The 24228-nt window shown below is 40.5% G+C and overlaps 1 protein-coding gene across 4 annotated transcripts in view; it reads left to right on the top strand.

Moving 5' to 3' along the window:
* The window catches only part of grik4 (glutamate receptor, ionotropic, kainate 4), a 254036-nt gene that overhangs the window by 140360 nt on the left and 89448 nt on the right, over positions 1–24228 (top strand). For all 4 annotated transcript variants that reach the window (XM_046389058.1, XM_046389057.1, XM_046389056.1 and 1 more), the window contains 2 exons: positions 14501–14665; positions 18162–18259. In XM_046389058.1, the coding sequence (XP_046245014.1) occupies positions 14501–14665; positions 18162–18259 (263 nt within the window). The remainder of the gene's footprint in view (positions 1–14500; positions 14666–18161; positions 18260–24228) is intronic.

Raw genomic sequence — 24228 nt, 5'->3', positions numbered from 1 at the left:
ATCACCTAGTCAACATTAATGCCTTATTAATGGAAGTGTGCGTCTGTATGAATGTGCGTGAAAAATCCAAGAGGTGCCGTGGTGGCATTAGGTTCCCTCATGGGCCCCAACTAGCCATATGGGTCCCATACACTGTGTAAGTGCTGGTATAATAAGGCCGAAGTGGCCCTGTGGCTGAATAACCACATAGAAAAAACCTGGTGGTACAGCAGTGGCTGTGAAAGGACGATCACGGTACACATGTAAGCAGGCACAGACCGACACACTGTTCTTGTCACAGAGTCCGTGTTAGCGCTCCCTGGAGCTTTATTAGGCGAACCTATGGGAACTTTGGATGCTCTCAGATACATCCTGCCCCTGCTCAACACCCCGATACTCACAACTGACGCGTCTTCCTCTTTCTCCCTCTGGACATCTTTCCATGCGATTTCTCCATACATCTTCTTGTTTCTCCTTCTTATCTTTAGCCTTTTCAAAAGTGCTTTAAGTCTCTTGAGGAGAGCCTTGTTCCCCTGTAGCCCAGTCTCACACTATCAATTTAGAGATAAAGGAAGCCTCACCAGTATCTGTTTCTCAGACCATGCTTAATCCAACTAACTGGTACTTCTTGATGCTGGATATAGATTTACAATCAAATCATCCCTCTACTTTTTGTATTTTTCATTTGATTCTTGTTTTCTTTTAGATTGGATTTTAGCGATTAAACCACTTGTGAAACCCTGATGCAACCCGGGCTTGTTCCAGATCTCTCTTTTGAAGGTCTTAAAATGTTGTGAACAATGTCTGTCCTCATTTTCATCCACTTTCATCCACTTAATCAACTTAATTAGTTGGGTCAGATTCATAAAGTTTATTCTTTGTTTTCCTCAACAAATAAAAAAGCAAGAAGCTTAAGAGAGAGAGATGGGAGAAAGAAATATAAATGAGTTTCTATCAGGTGATATCCAGTACATATCAGTGCTGATATTTTTGAAGGGCCTAAGGAGAGTCCATGACTTTAGCAGTTTCCCTGCTTTCTCTGTTGAAAAGGTGATAAAAAGTCAATACTTCATGTGCAATGACCATCACTCGGAATGTGAGCACACGATTACATGCTAGTAAGAGAGGGAGAAAGAATGACGAGAGAGAGGAAAAAAAAACGAAGAGTATGTGCCAGGCCAAGAGGAAGAGAGAGATCAGTGAGCAATGTTACTAATGTCCTTTTCGTGCGGTGGATTATACTGTAATATTTCCCTAAAGCGTCAGGATGAGCACTGCATCCCTCGCGTGCTCCTAACCCATTTGAGTGTCTGTCCATTTCCCCAGACTGTCACATCAGAGGCTGTCACAGATACAGGAAACAGCTGTATGCTAATGACAGAGAAGAGGTTTCCAGTCTGGTATATTCTGTCCTTTTCAAAAGGTTATGTCTATACTTTGAATCTGTCCACTCTATAGAGAAACATCTTTTCTACCATAGCATCAGCAGTACCCTACTAAAACACACAACAAAGAGCACATCCATGATGTCTAGAATGTCTTTCAGTACAAACCAGATGGACACAGGATGAAGATAGGCTGAGACATAATATATCACAGAAAATTGTCTTTAATCATTTTCTTCCATTATTAAATAGTCCATTACCAAATTATTCATTTTGATTATTCAGTTTGAACAGCTGTTTACTATCATGCATAAGGTAAACAGATATTTACACAGTGGAAAGCAAATGCAGTAATTTTGGCACCTGTTTCATATCATTTGGCATCTTCACGCTCAGTAACATACGTGTTGACATCGCTGATAACCACCGTCAGGCATTTTCTGGACTAATAAAGGTCAGTTTCCTGCAGGTTAAATTGTCAAAAGCCTCCTCTTAGCCTGCACGTGGCTTTTTGGTCAGAATCAGAATCAGAATTCCTTTATTTATCCCCGAAGGGAAATTCTTTAAATTTCAGCAGACTGTTGGCTGTTTTACTGCATCTACGAGGTTACATCAGGTAGTAAATGTTATTACAGTCCACATACTATAGGGTACCATCAGGCTATTACTTTAAATAACAGTATCCATCAGTATTTTCCAGAACGTGACAGATACTTCATTCGTTTCCTTCCCACTTGTTGATTTCACTTTAAAAAAAAAAAGCTCCCTTCGTTCTGTCTTTCTGTCATCAAAATCTCTGGGTGCTTTCCCTCCTCCCTCTTAACCTTTCCTCCCATCAAACCGTCCGGCTGGTCTCCCCTGACCTTCCAGACAATTACATGCCAGTGGATCTATCTGTAGGCCAGGCCTGTTAAGGGAGATATGTTGAATGACAGGCAATGACACCTACTGAGAGCTGGAATTCCCCCAGGACTTAACTGTCTGCTTGAATGCCAGCCCGCCCACCTGCCTGTCTCCCATCCCTTGGGTCCAGAAGTCGAGCTACAACTGCCACATTGTCGCTGTTTTCATCACAATAACCACCGTCTTCCTCCTCATCGTCATCATCGTCAAGATCATCCTTGTGCTACAGACATCACACTCCAACAATGTGTCAGCTATCTCTCTGTCTTCCTGTGTCACGATCTGTCAGTCTGTTGCTCGTTGCAACAGGTCTGCACAGAGTTTTCCCTCTGCCACCACCTCTCCCTGTCACTTTCCCTCTCTTTTTCTATTTCTTTCAGTCGGTAACTATCCCTTTAAATCTTTTCTCGCCTCCCACTGCTGTCACTCTATCTCTGGCTCAGTCCAAACTATCATTCATCTTCACTCATTTAGAGTGAAAGAGTGAAAATGAACTTTTGGCTTTCATTTCCAGCTCTCCTCCTCCTCCTCCCATCCCTTTTATTTTAGAAACAGCATATTACTTTGAACTTAATTCCTCCTATGGCACCAACGCTGAAGAGATGGTGGTAGCAGTTTAAAGGAATAGAAAATCGATGTCTGTGTGGATGTCTGAGCATGTGTGTATGAGGCGGGTGAGGAAGCTGTGTCATAATTTATTGTCCTGAGAATTGATGGGAAGTTGAACTGTAGGCTCTGCACCAGGTGCTGAGATTTCCTGTACAGTGATGGAGTTTAAGTTTGTATCTGCCCCCATCAGAGAACCACACAGACACACAGCTATTCTGTTGGCTAATCCGAGCCGAGTGGAGTGATTGGACCGAACACGTGTCGAGGTGTAGGACTCTCACATGTTTTTGCTGATATACGACAGAAAAGGTTGTGTGCTTTTTTTATTCACAAACAATACCGTGATTTCTGTAATTTTCTACCGCTTTTCCTGCGACTTGTAGTTACTGCCTTAGACAACTGCGTCCACATAGACATTTATTTATTTATTATTGGTAGTTTTTTGATACATCAAATCTTAAACCGTGTATAATGAAAGAAACTGAACAAAAAAAAAAAAAATCATTTTTATTTTTTATCAATTCATGTACCCAAACGGGACAAGAATTCATAAAGTGGTGGAACTGGGATCCATGTGTGCTGTCTGTCTATGTTACTGACTCTTGTCATGGCCCTCCAGAGGCTTTACAGCCTTTAAAGAATGATCTCCTCCGTCGTGTCCAGCTTTGACAGGAGCAGGCAACGCACAATGCAATTCATATTTCTATTTCTGTCGTCATGTTTGACCCAGGGGGATTCATCCTTCCATGGAGGAATGAATGTTCTTTTCCCTTTTTTTCTCAGACTTTTCTTTTGCTGCTTCCACTTACATATTCCATAAATCCTGATTCCTGAATAAAATTGGAGCGTCACTGTCATGACAGTGACAGAGCTGTCAACCAACTCTGTTGAGGGGAGTCAGGTGTTGTGAGCAAGCTGGAGGCAGCAAAGGCTAACTGCTGTATGTTTGTTTTTGGGTTTTTTTTGGTAGTGTTTTCAAGACCGACCCAGTCATTAGCGTGAGCTCTTAAATTTACTGTCACAATGTGACTGTCTGTCGGCCCCCTGCTGTTGCTCTTAATGTTCACAATCTACTCTTGTCATCCCCGGTGAGTAATTGGCCATCATCTTGTCACTTAAATCTCTGCTGTGAATGTCACACCTGCAGTTATCAGGACACACACTAATTGTTTGGGGACAGAAATGATTTTAGTGCACTTTTAATGTAACCAACAATATACTGAACTGTAAAACTATGTTCATACTGACATGCGGGGAGCAGAGCCCCCTTATTCATTTCAATGAGACTGCTGTGTCGGTGATGCAGACACAGAGGACTTTGGCAGGGTGTTTCAGCAAAAGAAAGACTGTTGTCATCACATATTGTCCTGTCATCTGTCAAGGTACAGTCTCAGCCAATCAAATATGTGCAAGCTCATAATGCTGCGATATTACTTGATATAATGATTTATTTTTAGGAATGATAATATTTGAATGATAAAATTTACCTGGTAATCATGCACAGTGGATAAAACAATTGCCACTGTGAGAAATTTCCAGTTTAAAATTTTTTACCCATACTACAGTATAATACTACATATGTGATTGGATCATTGGTACTTGCATCACCACACACTTGCGCACTGTATTATCACTATATTGCTGTTTTTCAGTCTGAGTGCCCTAACAAGAATTTTAAGAAATTCACAGTCCCGTTGTGTAAACATGTGAAGTGCTGTGTGGGCCCAGCAGAAAGTCTGTCTAATTAAATGAAGCTTAAATGTAATTTTCATTGACTTGAAAGACATAGAGTGCTGGCCCTCTTTTTTTTCCAATTAACACAAAATATGTGCCTAAGTTACAAATTTCCTCCCCCATCGCCTGTCTTAAAACACTTCTTGCAAATGCCAACAATATGACTTTGAGGTAGCAGCCACCACTCACCGTAAGGCAGGCTTCATATCGTGATGTTTTGGTGAATAGGCCCACAGCGTGCCCGTGCTGCTGGAGACAAGCCCACGCCAGTGTGGCCTGGGAACAATGATTCATACTCCCTGCTGTCTTGCCATGACAACCGTTGCTCATTCTCTATCACCACGTCAGAAATAACCCATTCCTTCTAAAGTTGAAATGTTTGCCAGCAGCTACTGACAGTGGATGGCCATCAGCCTGCATGAAGTCATCACGATTTGAAGTGTTACCTCAGCTGATTCAAGAGAAATATAAGAAGGTGGACTACCTTGCATTGATGAATTGATTTCAGATTTTCTGTCTGTCAGTGGATGAAATTAAAGTTGAGGGTACACTGTCGACGCACATGGGGATGAACTTTTGGCCCAGCGTGTTAATGTCAATCCAGCTGTACACACTGCTGGCTTCCGTGGTTATCCACCATCATTTTTATCCTTTGGCATCCACCACTCCCTATCCCACCTAGCCATGTCTGTTTTCATCGATCTGAGTACTCCAGTGACAGATTCTCCTCTCACTCTATTTTATGCTTTGTGAATGTCCTGTAATCATGCTGACATTGGCAAGGTCCCGTAGGTGGACTCTTCTGTAAACAACTCCTGCGCTTTCAATTTATCCGATGTCATTGTGCAGCCACTGGCAACTCTCTGTTACTGCTCGTGTTTTAACAATTGCAGGCAGGAAATACTGTGGCACATCCTTTGGATCTGTACGTCATGTCAACATCTGCAGCATTTCGACCATCTGGAGCAGCTCTGTATTTGTGCCAAATACAGCATTTGCCAATATTCTGATTTTTTTTCTTTCTTATGTGAGTACACCAGCTCAATTCTGTCTCACTTGACAGCTCTGCATCTGCTTGCTTGTTAAATGAAATATCACTGCTCTTAAAAATACTTATTACTTTGCAGCTTATTGCAAATAAGAAAAATAAGAGCACGGGGAACCTCTTCAAAAGTTATATTTATATTATATTAAATATATGTGTCGTAGAAGTTACAGCGCGTATTGTACAGTGAGTGTTTTTGTAAATATGGAAAGCTGTACATTTGCATGTGTTATGATTACATTATTTATTTTAAAAAAAACAAAACGAAACAAAAAAACTAGCCAATCGACAGTTTTGCTAATTAGCAAAACATCAAATGCAAGAACACAACACATAACAAGCCAGTTTAATTTGTTTTCTAGCTTACAGCCTTTTATTTTGCTTAGCTAAAAGTTAGACTGAGATTTATTTTGACTCTTGCCTCTTGTTTGGCCTCTCTCTCTTCAGTTCAGTCATTGTCCTCTTTGGCCTCTTCACCTCTTTTGTGATGTCTTCAGTATCTGCCTGGTATGAGCTGGGTTCTATTGCCCACTTCTGATTATACTCACCCAGTTTTCATAGTTTAAGAAGAGGCGTTCAAGGTGCAGAGTGTGAATGATCCCAAAGGCACCAATGTCCCTATTACAAGCCAGAGTACCATCAAAATGATTCAATAGCTGTTATTTGAAAGTAAAATAGTTACATAAGGTTGCTTTGAAGCTGCATGGCTCTGCAGTCGTGCCACATAATAAGCTGAAGAGCAGCAGAAATTAGACAGTGGCATTATAAAAACATTTATTCCCGTGACACAAATGCATACAATGCAGACAGACACAAACAGTAACACATGTGCACCCACCTTCCCAAGACTCCTGTCTCACACACATGTTGAATAAGACTCTCTGCTCATTATTCCCCTGAGTGAAATGAGCCTCCAGCCTTTATTCGGATCATAAATGTATACCATGTACTTCATATACAAACACACTGTGTGTACAAGATGACATGTTAAAGTGCACACAAGAGAATACACAATACTGTAACACTTGCATATTACACATGCAACCAGCAATTATTATCTGAGACAGCTGTCATCACCCTGTCTCATCATCCACAGGCTCAGTGCAGTGCATTCTGGGACACAGACTTACTTAGAGCATCTCTCCCCTTTCATGTTCCCTAACATAACTTTATTTTTGGAGAAATTGTAAATACAGTTGACAGACCACTGCTCCTGTAGGTTGGAGTATGTGGTGGTGTATTGGCTGTACTTGCTGCAGTTCATTTTACAGACACATTGATCAGTATCATAGGGTGACATTGGTTGGACATCTGCTTTTGAAAAATATCACTGTTACTTAGAGTATATTAGTGCAGTGGTGTGGCTATGTGATAATTAGTTGACCCGGCTGCTGTGAGCAACATCAAAAGCTTCGTTCTCTGGTGTCCTTCTTTTCTCAGCCCTTATAGTGAAGGCTGGTCAGCAGAGAAATGCTGTCAGAAACCATCAAGAAGTGTAAGATTGCTGCTCTGTAATTATCATCTCTTCATCTCAATGATGCCATTCACTCGTTGTCATCAGCGCTTACAGGTTCTTTGTACAAGGAAGTTGGAAGACAAAGGCAGCTTTTACATTCACAGGCCCAGAGGGGCTCCAGCTACAGGTTTTGTTTTAATCACAAAAACGGTGATTTCAACACCAGTTATCGTAGTTATTGACTGCATTACATTGATATCTACATTTATGGTCTTAACTATTTCCCCACTGACCACCAGTGATGGCAGAAGATGTATAAACTTCAGGCTAAATATGCATTAACTGAAATGATTGTCATAAGTTTTATAGGACGATGGAGTGTTTGCATTCACACTCACACTAAAGGGATTTGGCACATCAGTTCGCTTGCACACATTATGACAGGTGTGTGTGGGCTATAATTACATTATGTGACACCAGGAAATCAGTTTCTTGTCGCCAGGTTTTCCGTGAGCGAGGTTCTCTAATTATATAAGAGAGCACCTCCGCTCCCTTCAGTGTTGCACACCACAGGTCTTGCGGATGAGATTGATTAAAGTGTGGAACTAGCAATTCCATTTGCCATGTAGTCAAACGAGCAGACAGATTGGCTGTGGTGTAGTTCACAGTCATGCTGCTCCAAGTGAATAAAAGAGCTATTAGACAAGCATGACGCAGGGCATTTTCATCTGCTGACATGCACATGTGCATGGTTGTTTATGCATGCACACACACACACACACAGGTACATGCACACATATTCGCACACTCACAAATTAACAGGAACAATCTGACACTGAAAAGGCTGCGTTAGCTGTTTAGTGTCTCTGCTAATTAACGTCAGGACAGCCATAAAATAAATAAGAAATGTTGTTTTTAGAATGTTGAAAACACTAAATTAGCTGAGTTTATGATTTACAAATGTGGTTTACATGGATAGGAATCAAGGCTCTCTGAGAATGTTTTTAAAATGAAAGAGAAAAGCTGTTCACATCTTGATGAGTGGATTTTCAATTAGGTGTTTTTTAATAGCATGGTATGTGTGTTGTGTGTGCATGTGTCTAACCCTCTTCGATGAAAGTGAAGACTCGTCTTATAGTTTAAAATGAAAAGGACAATATGAAGTACTGTTTAGGGATGTAACCTTGACATGACTTGCAGGTCACCACTGAAAGGAACAAAAAATCAATCATTTTAATATAATTTCAGTCTTCCTCCTCAGTCCTCACCCCGGTCACTTTCTTTGGTTTGAGAAAAGAGTTCAAAATGTACAAACCTATCAAAGTAAAAGGCAGTTGAATGTTGAATGGGGGTGTTGAGAAACGGCAGCCCTTTGCATTTGTCAGTTAGTCCACGACCATCACAATTACTGTCCTTTGTGTCTTATATAAACTGAGGTCTTTATTTGAGTGTTATGGCTTAATTTGAACTCAGACATGGGTTTCCTCAGTGGATTTATTTATTTAGTCTTAGGTTTGAGTCTTGCACAGCTATTGACACATGAACCAGTGAATTATTTTTTCTTTTGTTTTTTTTTTGCTTGTGGTTGTCAATGACAATGATAAGAGAAGAGCTAAAGTTATGAGTCAGTGTCCCACAGGAGAGTTTGATGAGCTAATGAGCTGCTTTGTTATTTTGTGTTTTTAAAGGGCATCCAAGTGCACGGCCTGGTCCATCGTGGCTTCCTGGTTGATGCTGTCATTAAGCCCGATGCAAACCTGCATTAGTACACAGCTCAGTTTCTGTGTGCTGGCTTGTTTTCAGGAAAAACAAATCTGATCCCTCCTGCATACGCTCGGATGGACTAATCAGCCAGCTACAACAAAACAAGCAGACCTCTAATGAAGTTGCTAAAGTAGAAGTTGATGCCAGAATATGGTATCACCAGCATTCCAGAGAGATTGTAGACTTAAAACAACTCAATATGAATTATACACTCAAAATAAAATTAGTAAACACTGTAATTATTTAGATCGATCATGGGACCTTGGAAATATGCTTTTAAACAGTCTGTCTGGGTTCTTCATCACATGCTTGTTCACATTTGTGCATCACAGGAGGTGGGTTGGTTTTTAAGGGATGATCAACATAGAAGAACAGCATGTAGGAATGGTGGCATTTCAGCTTTTGTTTTGGACAGACCAAATTTCTGCACAGGTTGAGATTGGCGTCTGGCCAATGGTTCCCAACCTTTTTTCGTAAAATGTGCCTTGTGTTTAAGCCAACTACTTCATCTCATCTGTTGGCTTGCTTACTACAAAAATTAAATGTTATAGCTGACTTTATTTGAGGATGTACTTCTTTATGCATCTCTGCAGCTTGTTATGATAAGAGTACTTGAGAAAGTAATGGATGTAATTTCAAATTAAAGGTGTTTGATTTGCATTTAATGGTTTCTCATGATTACAAGTAATACAAGTTAAAAAATGAAAACACTGGCAGTCTTCATTTGCAATGTTTGCCAGACATTTAAGAGCAATATCCGAGTAAAAAGACAAGACATAGAGAAAAACATCTTGGGTTTTTTTTCCTACTATATAAAACAGAAGAATAAAAGGTCTTGATTAGTACTTAGGCCCAGTCTTAGGCGTGGCAAAAATCTTCAGTGTATACTTTTATTATACTAAATTGATAGATGGATTAGTTATTTAACCAGAGGGAGGCTGAAATAAGTCTGCATTGAAAGAAGTCAAACATGCACGTCTGACTGTGTAATAACTTTGAATCGTTCAGGAAAATAGAAGTTTAGCCACCTCGGTTTCTTGACACTCTGGACAAATAAGCATTACTTTGAGTCAACAAGTTGAGAGAAGCAGTCACTGACGCACATATACAGCCTGTGCAATGACAGCCCAACAAAGCATATGATTTAAATATAAAGCGTTGATTTCCTATTCAAATGACCACGTTAAATCACTTTACAATATCCACATTCTTCAAAAGCGTTTATTTGATCAAAGGCCAAGTCCCTCTGAACTCTTCCCACCCCCCGTCTCCCCATCAGGTAATGGCCTTTCCCCCGAGCAAAGCCCACGAGTTGGAGACCACATTACCCATAATTACCTCATACAGTTTGTCAAGAGCTAGTTCATTTGATCTGCATTTAGCACTTGGTCTGATGGAAGGAGAGATGCAGCCATTGAGTTAATAGAGAAGCCAGCAGATCCTTCAAAAGAATGAGTTTTTTACCCTTGACTGCCACTTTCCAGAGACGCTTCAAGCTGCTGAATGCTTAAATCACAAGAATCACTGCTCCTTAATCAGTGCAAGCTTGTTTGGACATTCCTTTCATGTGCTACAATGCACCAAATGCTTTGATTCTGACTCTTCTGACATTTAGCAGCAGTTTTCCAGTTTTCCCAAAACAGAATACAAAGAAGGAAGGATTAACTTGTAGTGTTGCTGCTTTGTTGTAATTACCATGTTAATAATGAATTTTCCAAATATAAACACGGGACTCAAAGTAACAAGAACTATGTAGTGTTCCTACTTTTGTGTATAGTTTACTGTAAGTATGTCTGTGCATGTCTGTGACAAAGGTGTCGCTCCACTCAGTCGTTTAGACAGGACTGTTGTGAACGACATGCTTGGCAGAGTAGGTACACTTTGTGGATAATATTTTGCTGCTGTTTGTCTTTAATTTAACAGTTAAAATCAACCTGTGGTTTGATATCTTTACCAAAGGTTCACATCTGCAAGAGATGCTAAAAGACCTCATGAGATCATTTTCCTGTGTTGTGTACCTTTATTTCGGATGAATTCTCATTTCATACCTACTTCTCATTGAGCCCGTCTCCCACAGTCCACAACGCCTCAGTTCACCTCCAGGCTACTCATTGATTTGTGTCAATGGATCATAGGCCAGCTCATGTTTTCACTGTGAGAAAGCAGCCTTGCTTGTTTGCCAGCTGTCACGTATTGACCACTCCCAAATGTCAACTCCCGTGAGACAAAGACACGTCAGTTTCATTCAGTAGGCATATCCCTACTCATGTTGAGAGCTTTACACTGTGCATTAGAGCATTTGACTTATAATTCACTACATTTTATAGATATTCTCAGTTCTAATGCAGACTTGTGAAAGGAGATGATATTGCACAATCTATTTCTTGTCTAGAACAATAGTCTTCAGATGCAATGGAGACAAATAGAAGATAAAACAATGACTGACAGAAGAGACATGACGTCAACACAAAAGTAATAAAAAGCATTTTGAAAGAGAAAGAAAAAAGTGAGGCAAAAGCTTGAATAGAAAGACATTGACTCGTCCTTGGAGAGACAGGCTTCATAGGAAACACTATGTAATTTATGACAGCAGACACAAAATCTTTAATAATATATTTCTGTTGATCATGAATTAATTATAACGCCGTCTCTCCTAACAAAAGAACTATTTCCCTGCCATGCCAGATATTCTCAGTTGTGGAAAATTTTAGCATACATTATTGTTCAGTGACAACTTAGTAGAAGACATTTCCCGAATGCCTCTGTCTCCATGTTGTTGTAAGGTTATCGTCATTTATATGAATTTTATTTTGTGTAGCAATCCGGACTTTGGTTGTTAAAATCCACAAGAGGTGGGAACATATTTAGCCTTTGACTTGCATAGACACTGAACTGAAATAATATTTAACCTTTGAAAAGGGTTTCTTTTGTTTCGTGATAACTGATTTTTTGGCTACTTGGGGCAGCGGTAACAAGCGGCAAACACAAGTTTATGGTAATTATGGTAAAACCATTTGTTTTAAACTTGCTGCATCAGCATGAATCTTCATCTCTTGATGATTTTATTTAATGCTGAAGCCGTTGATGCTCTAAGTTTGTTCAGCTTAGATCACGTTTTTACCCACAAGGTAGCTAAAAAGAACAGCCATCTGTAATCAAAACATGCCACACTGTAGCAAATGCTTACCTTGGACACGCTTGTCCTTTAAACATTGTCTAACACCCTTAACAAACCACACATTAACACATCTGCACAACACATTGACCACAATGCAAGTACGTTGCTTAGTGCAGAAATCTGCCTTGTCTTCCTGCACATAAAATTTTAATTGAATGTGTGCCTTTGGTTTTATTAAGCTATCCAAATAATATACCAGAGATCATATTCAGCTGTTGTTAGAGGGACTGTGTTAAGTGTATGAAGAAATGAATGTGTCCTTTGTCCACAGTTTTCCAATCATAGAAAGAGGAGTAGAACCTCGCATGACCTTTCATCGCTACTCTCTGCTTCTTAGCAGAGCATTTTAATTTGGTTGTAGGTATTAGCTTGCAGACTTTGCCCCATGATGATATCAGATGAGTGGATGTGTCTCATCTTTGCAAGCTAGAGTTGTTTATTCAACTGTGTGATCAGCAGGGAAAAGGTCACTTCAAACACGTTGCAGCTCTGTACGCAGCCCTGCATGTCTAATACTGACATGATTAGCCTTGAAGTTACAGCACTCCATCTGCAGTTTTTCTCTTTAATGGATAGTCCACAGTACATTTACCTTTCAGCCAAGTTGTGCTTAATTGTATTTTTTTGTGCCTTATTAATTTCACACTTTTCTGGGTAGGTTACTTTTATCTCCTTCCTCTGCTTCAGCTGTTAATGTAATCTGTTTAACTGGAGAACCTTTGTACGAACACACTATAATTACTTTAATTAAAAGCCTGCCTTCAGACATCTGCTTCTTATTTTATTGTGTTTTCCTTTCTGCTCTGAGCTTGCACCTATAGAGGTGCATTACTGTTTGTGTAAATGCTGGTTGGTCATGCAGTCTGCTGATGTAGTTGATCTGAAGCGTGTCTAAGTGGTGGATGTGAAATGTTTAAATTATTAAATTTCAGTAATGGACAGGCTCTTCTGTTAGATAGTATTGAAGTCTGTAGCCAAGATGAGTATTGATCCAGCACAGAGCATCAAATCTTCATGGTTAGGCTGATCATCATTAGGCAGAGTTGGGACCTATTGGCTCCAGTATTGGTGTTCCGATTCTGAACCAGTTCACTTGTTGGATATTGGACTGATGCTACCAGTGTGACGTTTTGGTAGTTGGTAGCTGAAGATGCTAACGCTATGGTGCTGGGCTTAAGATTGACCCACTTGAATGGGGCAAGTAAACTTTGTGTTTGGGTAAGTGGAATGCTTCAGTTGCAAAAAAAAAATGCAATGTCTAACGTAATGTTATCTGTAAATAAACTACATATTGTATTGCTGAAGCTGAGCTTTCCCAGTTGAACTGAAGGTCTGTCTCACCGCTGAGACTTAAGCAGGACTGATGTATCCCTCATAATGCTACTGCATAATAACTGATGAACGCATGAGGCTTACTTTTTGGCCCAGAAGCGTACTGTGTCCCATCCAGAAGGTTCAGGCTCAAATTCCGGTGTGTTATAAATAAATCTTGTTGAATAAATCCGTAAAGATAAACGTGACACCGAATGTCTTAAATGTCAGACGCCGCAATCCTACATCACCCCACAATGATCAGAGGACACCATCTTACAACTCCAAGGACATTTTTGACTGAGATTTGAGTCAGATCCTTCTTTACAAACACTCTGTACAGTCTTACTGTGATGGAATACTGCTATTTTCTTCTGCATATAAAATAAGAAGAGAGAGTGCATTATCTACATCCTGTCCCTTTATAATTGGCTTAGCTAAGCTAAGACAGGCGGCAGTGTTTCTTATAACTATCCCGTACCTCACAACAACACATACATTATTGCATGCCGGATGTGTATAAATCATTCATGAGTATAACATGTTGTTTCATTATTTTTTTACTGTTCCTGTGTCACACTGATTTAATTTAGAAGAAAACTAGCACAGTGTGCAGTGCAGTGACTGGAGTTTGGAGTCTCTACACAGCCTCTGTGAAAGCTATACAACCGACAGATGTTTTGATGTTTTTCTGCTGCTGTGAACAGTATGTCAGGAGTCTATATCTTTGCAGTGTTCTTGAGAATATTTTGGAACAGAACTTTTGCAAAATTTTAAAGCTTTTAAGTTTCAAAGCTTTGATCATGCAGATCTGGCATTTACGTTAAATAGCACTCACGCTTTCAGAGCAAAAGTGGATTCCACAGACTAAAAGCTGTATGGATTTATTAAGAATAATACTGTGCCACTGTAGGCACTCTAGATTAATGGAGAGCAGTGTGCACAAAATGTCACCTCAGTATTGGTACTAATAAATCCATGCACCTTGGGAGCAGCTTTTCAGGGGATTGGACTTTTATTGTAGATCTAAAAGGGGGAAAAAGGCTTTAAATACATGACCTCTCTTCACAGGTTCTCGGAGTGAATGATCACTGTTCATCGTTTTTTGACAACATGCTCTTTTCCCTTCTTCTCAGCTGCCATCCTCGATGACCCGATGGAGTGCAGCAGAGGGGAACGTTTGGCCATCACGCTGGCCAAAGACAGCATCAACAGGAACAGTAACCGCTCAACCACTGGGAAGCTGGAGGTGGACATCTTTGAACTGCTGAGAGACAGCGAATATGAGATGGGGGAAACAAGTGAGTAACACGGGAAGAAATTGGCTTTTAATTGCTGTGTGGAAGAAAGTGTTGATGTGTGTGTTGATGTGGGTGAGAGTCTGTCGCTCAAAGGAAGTGTATGTGTTGGGGAAAAATATGGAGAAAGTAATAAATAGGAGACAGTGTTGAGTCCAGTCAGCAGTCATCATTGCAAATCATTGCAAAACAGAAGGGGGTGGGGTCTCGTTTTGGAGTCAGCAAGCCTGTCATTTCAATTCAGGCCTCCTGTCTTCTTTTCACTCTGTCTCTCTCACTCTTCCCACCAAGTGCACAGAGATAAGTATGTGTGGTTTAGCAATATTTTGGTCAAACAGAAGCAAACAAACTATTGAAAATGGATGACAGAGCAGGGCGGTACAGGAACACAAAATGAGCTGTCATTTTGATGGCTGCGGGACTCAAACGGTGTGTTTATATCTGTTTCGGTTCTCTTATATATTGGAAACCTTCACTCTGCTGTGGCGGGGCAGAGCAAAGTGTAAAAATGATTTAATCCATGTCATAACATATATAAGGGGGCAGCTGTGGCCCAGAGGTTGGAGAAGCGGCTTATGATCGTAGAGTCGCCGGTTCAATTCCCCCACTGAACAGGCAGGAAAAATTTGGGTGTGGTGGAGTGATTAATGAGAAAATGAGCCCCCAAATTAGCCAGCTAATGTGCTCTTGAGCAAGGCACTTAACCCCCAATTTGCACCTGACAGTGGCATCCCGCTGCTCCTGTGTGTTGCACTGGCTGTAATTTGCTGGGTGTTGCATGTGTGTTCAACCAAGGATGGGTTGAATGTAGAGGACAAATTCAGTGTGTGTGTGTAAATATATATATATACTGCCACTAAAGCTGATTCTTCTTCTTCTTCTGATAAACCTTCAACACACAGACTTATGGGTCATTTTTTAATGAGCCTTGGTGAGATTTCCAATACTTTGTCACACAGATATGACAAATACATCACAGAGGGTGACTCCATTAACAGAGTATTTGTTATCAGTTGTATCAGTGGCTCTCTGGTTGAACTGACCTGTTGCCTCACACCTCAGTGTTTATTGGTTATTTTTTAATTTTTAATGAAAACCATCCAAAATCAATACAGCGCAGTATGTGTCTGCAGGAAAGAGCCAATATACAGCTATGACGAGAAGTGTGTGAATTGATTTTCAATACGACACGTTCTCACTTTCACAAACCCAAGAGCTTCGGTGGCGCCTCTTAATCCATGGAAACACCGCTTCACTTACCACAACAACAACAAACTGTATTACTTTCTCCGCCTGGTTTACTACAAACACTTCCCAAATGCGGTTCCTCCTGTGTGTTTTTGTGTGCGTGTTTCTCTCTGTGTGTGTATGAGGTAGTGTGTGTTTGAGTTAGCTTGCTGAATTGTGCAAATGTTTTGTGTGCGAATGTATGGGGATGTGTGTGTGTGTGTGTGTGTGTGTGTGTAATTAGAGGCAGGAATTGGATTAGGGACGGATCAGTGGCCGCAGTTAGATGGAAATATCACAGAGGGAGCACTACCTGCCCAGAACAGTCCCACCCCCACCTTTCAAACACCAACTCCTGCATGTGTAGTATACTGCTCCTAAATGGATGCCTCCTCGGACTGGTTACTGCTTTTAAAGGCACAGACGTCAGTTCACAAACATTCTTTCACAGTTAAATACTGCTCATAAACAACACAACACGCATAACTGGTTTGCTTTACTGCTGCTTTGTGTATACTTGAACAAACTGGGAATATTTTAATCCCAAATTTGAACCCAGTAAAAAATGAAGGGAAACTAAAGCTGCAGCTTGCAGGCACCATGACCTGCAGCTGGATGGGTTTTGTTTGTTTTGTGTGTGCATTTTGTGTGAGTGTGTGTGTGTATACATGTGCATGCTGTGCAGCTGTCCTTAAGTGCTTTTGGTTCTCCTGTATCTTCTTTCCTGCACGTCTGTCTTGTCAAGCATTTCTCAAGTCAAACTCATTAGAGCCCTCTAATCATTCCCAGGTTGCCATAGCTTGTATCGATTTGTGAAAATCAATGTTAAGCAGGGAAAATTGACTTCAGCTGACCTGGTGACCTTCTGACCATAATTTGACAGCAATGGGTGGCACGGTACTGTTCTGACAATTTAAAGGACAAATGGAAACTTTTGACACTGATACTTGCTGATACTGTAGTGACGAGTTAGAGTTTTAACAGACTTTTCATGCACATTCTGTCTCTCATGCATACGCTCACAATGGTAGCTGTGCAGAGAGAAAGCAAATCAAAGTGTCACAGGGGCCGGGAGCATGTTCACTGGCAGTCAAATCACTCAGCTTTATAATTTGGTGAAGTCATGCAGACAGGTGCAAGTGTGTGTGTGTGTGTGCGTGTGTGTGTCTGTGCGCATATGTGCGTGCTCTGGAGATGTATGCATGCATGTGTATGTGGCTGTTTGTGTAAGGTGTCAGTGTGTTCATGTCTTACAGGCCCCGTGGGTAACTAAGGGATTACTTATTAATCATTCGATTCACTGCCTCTGGTTTCAGCACACAGGTCTGAAAACAGTTTCCCCCTTTGCCTCTTCCACACACACATAGCAGGTTAATGCTTTGCATTTGCCCCCATTAACTGACACAGTTATCATCAGGCACCCTTACTTTGTGGACACATGAACCGTTCATAGTGTCTCTGCTCGTGCCTGCCTCACATCATTGACTGTTGCTGTTTAATTAGAAGCCAGGGATTATAAACTCAGGAGAAATGGTATTCTGTTTTCCACTGTGGGAGATTAAAGCATATGTCCCGTGTACATCACAGAAAAATAAAATTCACAGTTGTCTAAAAGAGTGTTTTCATCCCCCAAAGGTGAAGCCTTGTAAATGTAGAATGTGGGAAATAAAGATGAAATGTACATTTGTGTGTGTGTGTGTGTGTGTGTCTGTCACTTTTAGGGTTATTGTGGCATTCATGTGCAAATGTTCAAATACCAGATTTTATGTCTTAAGCCTCCAGATATCGCTGCCTGTCACTATTTCTGTCTTTCTGCCTTTCTTGCTGCCTGTCACTCTGTTTATCTGTCTATGTCTCTTCCCATTTCGATATCTTTTCGTCTCCATATGTGAAAGTCTGTTATATTAATATCACTTTCTCCCCCAAGCTGCTGAACTCTCACGCTCAGGGTCTGCTGGATTTTTCTGTATGTGGATCACGTATTTTAAACATGGACTACTGCATTTGGCCTTTTACCACATTTTGCTCGCACATCTAGGTTCAGGTCCTTTGAGACAGTAGAAGCGCCGACTCAGGCCACTATCTGTTTAGAGCCTGAGATAGTCAGCATGTGTGTCCATTAACATCTGGCTGAAGAAGGCCTTTTTTGTTAAATGACTTAGATTGTTCAAGAAAGTCTGTTCTTTATTTCCTGTATGCACTGACTGACTGACTTTCTCTCTTGCTGTCTCTGTCTCTTCTCCTCCTCGTCCTCTTCTGTATTTTCTCTCAGTGTGCCAGATCATGTCCAAAGGGGTGGTTGCAGTGCTCGGTCCCTCTGCCAGCCCGGCCTCCAACTCCATCATCAGCAATATCTGTGGAGAGAAGGAGGTGAGTTTATGAGCCCGTCTGGCAGCGAGCTCACAGTAAGGCCAGAAATACAGAGTTTAGGACAGTGATGCTCATTAGCTGCTGTGAATTGTTTTTTTGTTTGTTTGTTTGTTTTTTGTAGAAGATTGAGGGGGCATGAAATCCTTGTTAGTGAATATGATGAAATACCTCAACAGTGTCATAACTCTCCATTCCAGTCCTACTCAAATCAAAGCTCCACTGGGCATTTTATTTCCTCCTTTCCCCTCATTACCTTGGAGCAGTTTGTCCCACTGAGGCTTACAAGTCACCGTTTTGACTGCAGACAAACAAACAAAAATCAAAACAAAAGTACAGCTGCTGTTGTTTTGATCAGACATCAACCAGCTCCTGATGTCTTACATCTGGTGTTTGAAATTAGGGTGTTTACTCAGTGGATGATTTAACATATGATCATATCATTGATATTATCTTTACAAAACCACTTAACAGACATACTGTCTTCTCTGAACACTGAACAAAAACACGTTCTCCACAATTTGAACCCGACTTAGTGGATTTGGCTTCACAGCCTGACTGCATGCAAACAGATCCCAGCTGGATGCTAATTGGCATGTCTGAACTCTGACATGGTGTGTTTTGCTGCCTGATGTCAAGAGAGAGAGAGGCGCCTTTGAGTTATACAAAATTTAGATCTAAATCAATTATAAATAAGAAAAGATATTCATGTTCAGAGCTTAATCTGCGATCGTTTTCTGCGAGGTTTGGTGCTTTGGTCATCTAAATTTGATACTCTTTGTTATACGCCACTTTTAGAAAATCGTCCACATTACAAAAGTAAATATGTCGACATTAATAGCATTTATAATAACTACTGTCGACCAAATAGACATTTTTATAAACATTTTATGTCAACTTTCTTGCAGTTAATCAATCATTAGGGTGTTCTAGTGTGCTTCACATAATAATTGGATTTGGTCCACAGAGAAGCTGGATTTGAAGCCTGGATTTGATCAGCATGAATACTAGAAGACATCCCATTACCATCCCTGTCTCTATAATGTCCTCTGGTATAGTACAGGCTGTCTTCCTAATGAGACATCAGTCTGTTATGGTAGTAGACAGACCAGGACTCCCTGCTGTGAAAAATCTCTGGTGGCATTGACTTGTGGGGCTCAGTGCTTTGAAACACTGACTGTGATAATAACACTGTGAATATCAAAGATCACATAAAGTGAAAAATGACATTCTTAAATCGTTAAGTGATACATATAGTGTTGTCATAAAATGCTCCTCATACTGGCTGAAATTTAAAAATTATTTAATCTTCCTTTCTTCTTTTCACGTGTGTATGAGGAGGGCAGTAATTTGGTTCAAAGGATATTTTAAAGCTCAGACAGTCTTCCGTGTTTGTCAGAAATTAGGATTATTAAGACCTGTTGTCAACATATTGAATTTTCTTTTCTTTTTTTGTAAAACACTTCTTTTTAAGTCAGCAGTAATTTCTGTCAGACCTCAGGCAGTTCACAGCGCCTGGAGAAGAAATATGCAAGACGTTACCACACACAACTCTACAGCTTGTTTTGAAGTGCTTGTTGGGTGTCCGTCTTCATCTGCTCCATAAATTAAATACTACATCCATAAATCAGCCTCAGCAACAGCCTTCTCCCAGACGTTCTAGATCAGCTTGTTTTTAGTGCAAGACGAGGACTTCTTCTATTCTTAAACACACATTCTTAAATATTTTGTTTTTTTCTTTCATCAGAGTCTTAAGTATCAAAAGAACCCATAAGTGGTGATCCTTCCTTTCCTCCGAAAATTGGCCCTTGTATTACTGGCTCGCTCAAATAAATAGTATGTAAATAGAACTTTAATGTTTAAGTTGGTCAAAATGGAGCTGGTTGATAATGCTCAAACACAAGTACTTCATGTCTCGTCAGTCGTATTTATATTCCCCAAATTTAGAAATCCTTAAGATACCTTAACGGGCTTTACAATCTGTAGAGTGTAAGACATCCTCTCCTCAGACCTCCAATTTTAGTGAGTGGCCACAGTGGAGGGATCCCTCTCCCCGGACGGACGGACGGACGTGCAGTGGACGTCACGTGTACAAGATACTGAGACCATAGCAGAACATACAGATTACAATTACACATTTTCTGATCAGTGACGATAACTAAATATATGTGAAGATGCAGGAGGACAACTAAGTAGTTTGAGGTGTTGCCAAGTGGGACCTGAGCCATACAGCTTCCTCTTGTGCAGCAGAAGAATGAAAATATCCCCAATTTTTTATGAAATATATGACATATTTGTACTTGAGTAAATGTTGGTAGTTACATTCCACCATGGCCTTTTACGTATACAGTAGTCAATCTTAAACTCAAGACAAAATTGTGTTTAGAGGAAAGCCATTCCTGCACTGACTTTCAAGAGTTTTACATGTCAAGTGTGCCGCCACCCTCTGGTTTGATATATTGTTGCTGCTCAACAGCACTGAACAGGTATTTTAGCCCATATGTAGCTTTTTTATATATATATCTTTTCAGATTCTGTGAAATGTGAGATAGTAAAATGGTTTGAAGTTTTTCTTCTCTGACATGATTTATTTGGTAGTGCATAGTTTGATGTGCCGTGACATGGTTCTCACCTCAAACCAAGCTTCATTTTCACAGAATTTTAGAGTTTCAAAGGTAGCCAAAGAGGATCACTCAGTTCTTCTGAGCATACAGAATATTAGAGCCTTTGGAGGCAGAGAGAACATATATTGATACTGGCAATGTTGTTTAAAATCTGACAACCAAATCCACTCCAACACACTTAATGCTCCTAATGTTATGTTACTAGATCGGCAGTTTTTTAAATGAACAGAAATTTGGTGATGTTAGCCAAATAATTTTTAATAACTTTAATGTGAATTTATGTCCACCTCCAGTGCAGGATGATAATAATTCAGTCAGCTGAGAGGAAGAGCTGGGGGATTTTGATATGATGAATTCACACAAATGCATTTTGGACACATTGTCAGGACAATAGACAACAGATTAATACACCCAGGAGAAAACCTCTTCCATTGGGAATACTTTAATCCTCTTATCTAATTCTGTATTATATAAATTGGTTCTTTAGCTATTTTTGGGCTGTCAGGCAATTAACAGGATAGTCAAGCTCACTGGTTCTCAGTTACTGGTCAAAGGGACCCTGCTGCTGATTTTTATTCTAGTCATCAAATCAAAGGCTACTGCATACCTGGAATGCATAGCTGGAAATCCAGCAGTCCTACCAATTTGGTTCCTGGAGTCCAGAATTAACTCAGTGGTCCTCATCTGGATGCTATGAGGAGCCAACAGTGTGCAGATTTTAATTCCAGCTAAACACTACACCAGCTGATTTCACTGATTAGGTCCCCTTGAGGTGTGTGTGTGTGTGTGTGCATGTGTGTGTGGCTGAAAAGGTCACATTGCTCTTGTCATGATCACTCTGTAAGCAGATGTCTGGCTAATGGCCTTGGTCAGTATGGACTTATATAAGGGGCAGGGTGTCGTAACTAACAGTACCGAACTATCATGATGCATTACCAGCAATAGCTGTATGCAAGCTCAAGAAACAGTTATATATGTGTGACTGATGGGAAACTGATTTGCAATGGTCGTTTTACTTTGCTGATTATGGACTTCTCTGATTCTGCCAAGATTTTAGAATGAAATCTATGCTATTCAACAATCATGGAAGATCTCGGATAATACTAGTCCCACATGAATAGAACTAAAGTAATTCAAATCTTTTGAGTTCTGAGTGCAGGAAAGGTCATTTTACAGCAAGTTTTACTGCTGGGCAAGAGTGTTGAGCTGAAGCCAAAGTCATATTATACCAAAGTTGTTCTTGATGACATGTGCGGCACAAATCTTAAGGTTCTGTGAGTCTGGCTCCTGCAGTATATACATGGTAGAGAAACCAGCAAACCACGCATTTCCTAGCTTGGGATTAATAAAGTAAATTAAATTCAAATTAAATTAATTTAAGTAAAAACAATGAATGTTAACCTTTAGTTTGTTCTACACTTGGTGGCCAAATAGTCTGCAGCACATCTCAGGTGGCTGCTCACCAGGAGATGACTAGATTGCCTGGTGGATGAAAGCAGCTGCACCTTTCATCTCAGCCACCCACTCCACCCCACCCAAAGAAACCTAAAGGGGAGGTCTGGTGTTGTCTGGCATGATCAGGAGCCAAACGGATATGTATTTTGGCACTCAAAGCCTCTTCATAAAGTATCTGTAGATATTTTTTTTTTCTCACTGGATTAGACATTCATTAAGTGACTCAAACTAGCAGATCACTATTAAGAAGTAGCAGCAATTTCAGATCCCCAATTCACATGCTTCAGTACTTGATACTTAATGTTCATGTATTAATGATGTATCACCCAAAACAAATGTATTATAATAAGTTTATTACTGAGAGTTATATTGTTTTCTGCAGAATATTTGTCACTAATGTAAAGAGGTGACTTTACTTGTGTGTTTTGTTTGTCTGAGATATAAAAGGTACAAGTAAAAGGTAACCATAATAGTTTGAGATATGAGAGAGAGAGTGTGTGTGTTGTGCGTGTGTGTGCGCATGCACGCTCGTCTGTGTGGACGGCTGCCACTGTGCACACATTACTCTGACCACCTAATCCCTCACTGTGAGCGTAAGGCCACAGATGCTGGCACTCCCATGGCTGGTTTGCTGGGACTCTGGCAGCAATATTGGAGCTGACAGGCCCCAGTAGGTGACCAGCACATCATCTACCAGTCTATATCAATCACTACCCGGTCTCCACTGCTGCTACAGAGGCTACTTCCACCGGGGCGACAGAGGAGTGGGACTGAGTCCATCTGGGTTTCACACTAATGGTGACTAATATAAAAACAGCTACTGTGGAGAAAGGGTTGAATGTGTGCGTCATGTTTGGAGGTTGTTTTTCGTCTTGTGTGGCAGGAAGAGCAACGCTTAGTGTCAGGATTTGGAAGAAGGACAGATTAATATCAACTAATGAGAAACATTAGCCAGGGCTGTGAATGAGAGACTCCTGCTGTTTTACAGGTGCTGATCCATCAGCTGCTGCAGCCAACTAGGCTAGCTGGAAGGTGCAGTACAGTTTAGTTTTCTTGCTGCTTTGTTTCCTGTGAATCTCAAGGATAAGAAATATTATTTTTATTTATAAGTGGAGACTTTGATATGATGGATTGAACCAAGGACTTTTCATCCCAATTCAGATATGTATAAGGCTCCATTTAAATTTCCCCATCTTGCTATTTTCTTAAAAAGCCTTGGACGAAGGTCATTTTGCTATTAACCATAGGAAGCTTCAAAATTAAATTGAGTTAATGTCAGCCGTTCATTTTTCATGTACCAAATATTTAATCTGAATTCAGTTTTTATTGACAGCTCTTTGCCGCATTCAGCTCAGTTTAAATTCTCTTGCTCGCTGTTTTTTAGCCCTAACTTCCTCTCCTCTAGCGTGAAGGATGAAATATGTAATACACCCTGTGTCTGCTAAACATATTCTTATGATTCAAACATGTGTCACTGGTCATGAATATTAATATCCAGCCTGGTGTCCGGGGGTTGCTTTGGGCTTGCAAAACCATCTGGTTGCAGGAGTACAGAAAGATTACACTGAAGCATTTTGGTAGGGTGGCGCTCAGGTTGGACTCAGAGGTGAGCCTGATGTCTGCTGGGCAAACACAGAGCATGCTGGATTGGGGGTGGGGGGGTCAGTGATATAGCTCAAGCCCTGGAGATAGGCAATAATGACAGATTTGTGCTTTTCATATAACCACAGAAACATCACAAACACAATTCTGACTTGCTTTCATACAAGCATCCAGAAAATACGTTAAATAAGATGAAAATGACTTGCCAGAGTCATTTATGTGCCGATGTTCAAGTATTATTTTATTTTTGCTTTTAAAGTTCTCTGCGCCTTTCCCGCTCCCTCACTCTGT

Source organism: Scatophagus argus, chromosome 5 (assembly GCF_020382885.2).
Source record: "Scatophagus argus isolate fScaArg1 chromosome 5, fScaArg1.pri, whole genome shotgun sequence".
NCBI lineage: Eukaryota > Metazoa > Chordata > Actinopteri > Scatophagidae > Scatophagus > Scatophagus argus.
Note: the sequence above shows the minus strand (reverse complement) of the source record. Positions and strands in the feature narration are given on the sequence as shown.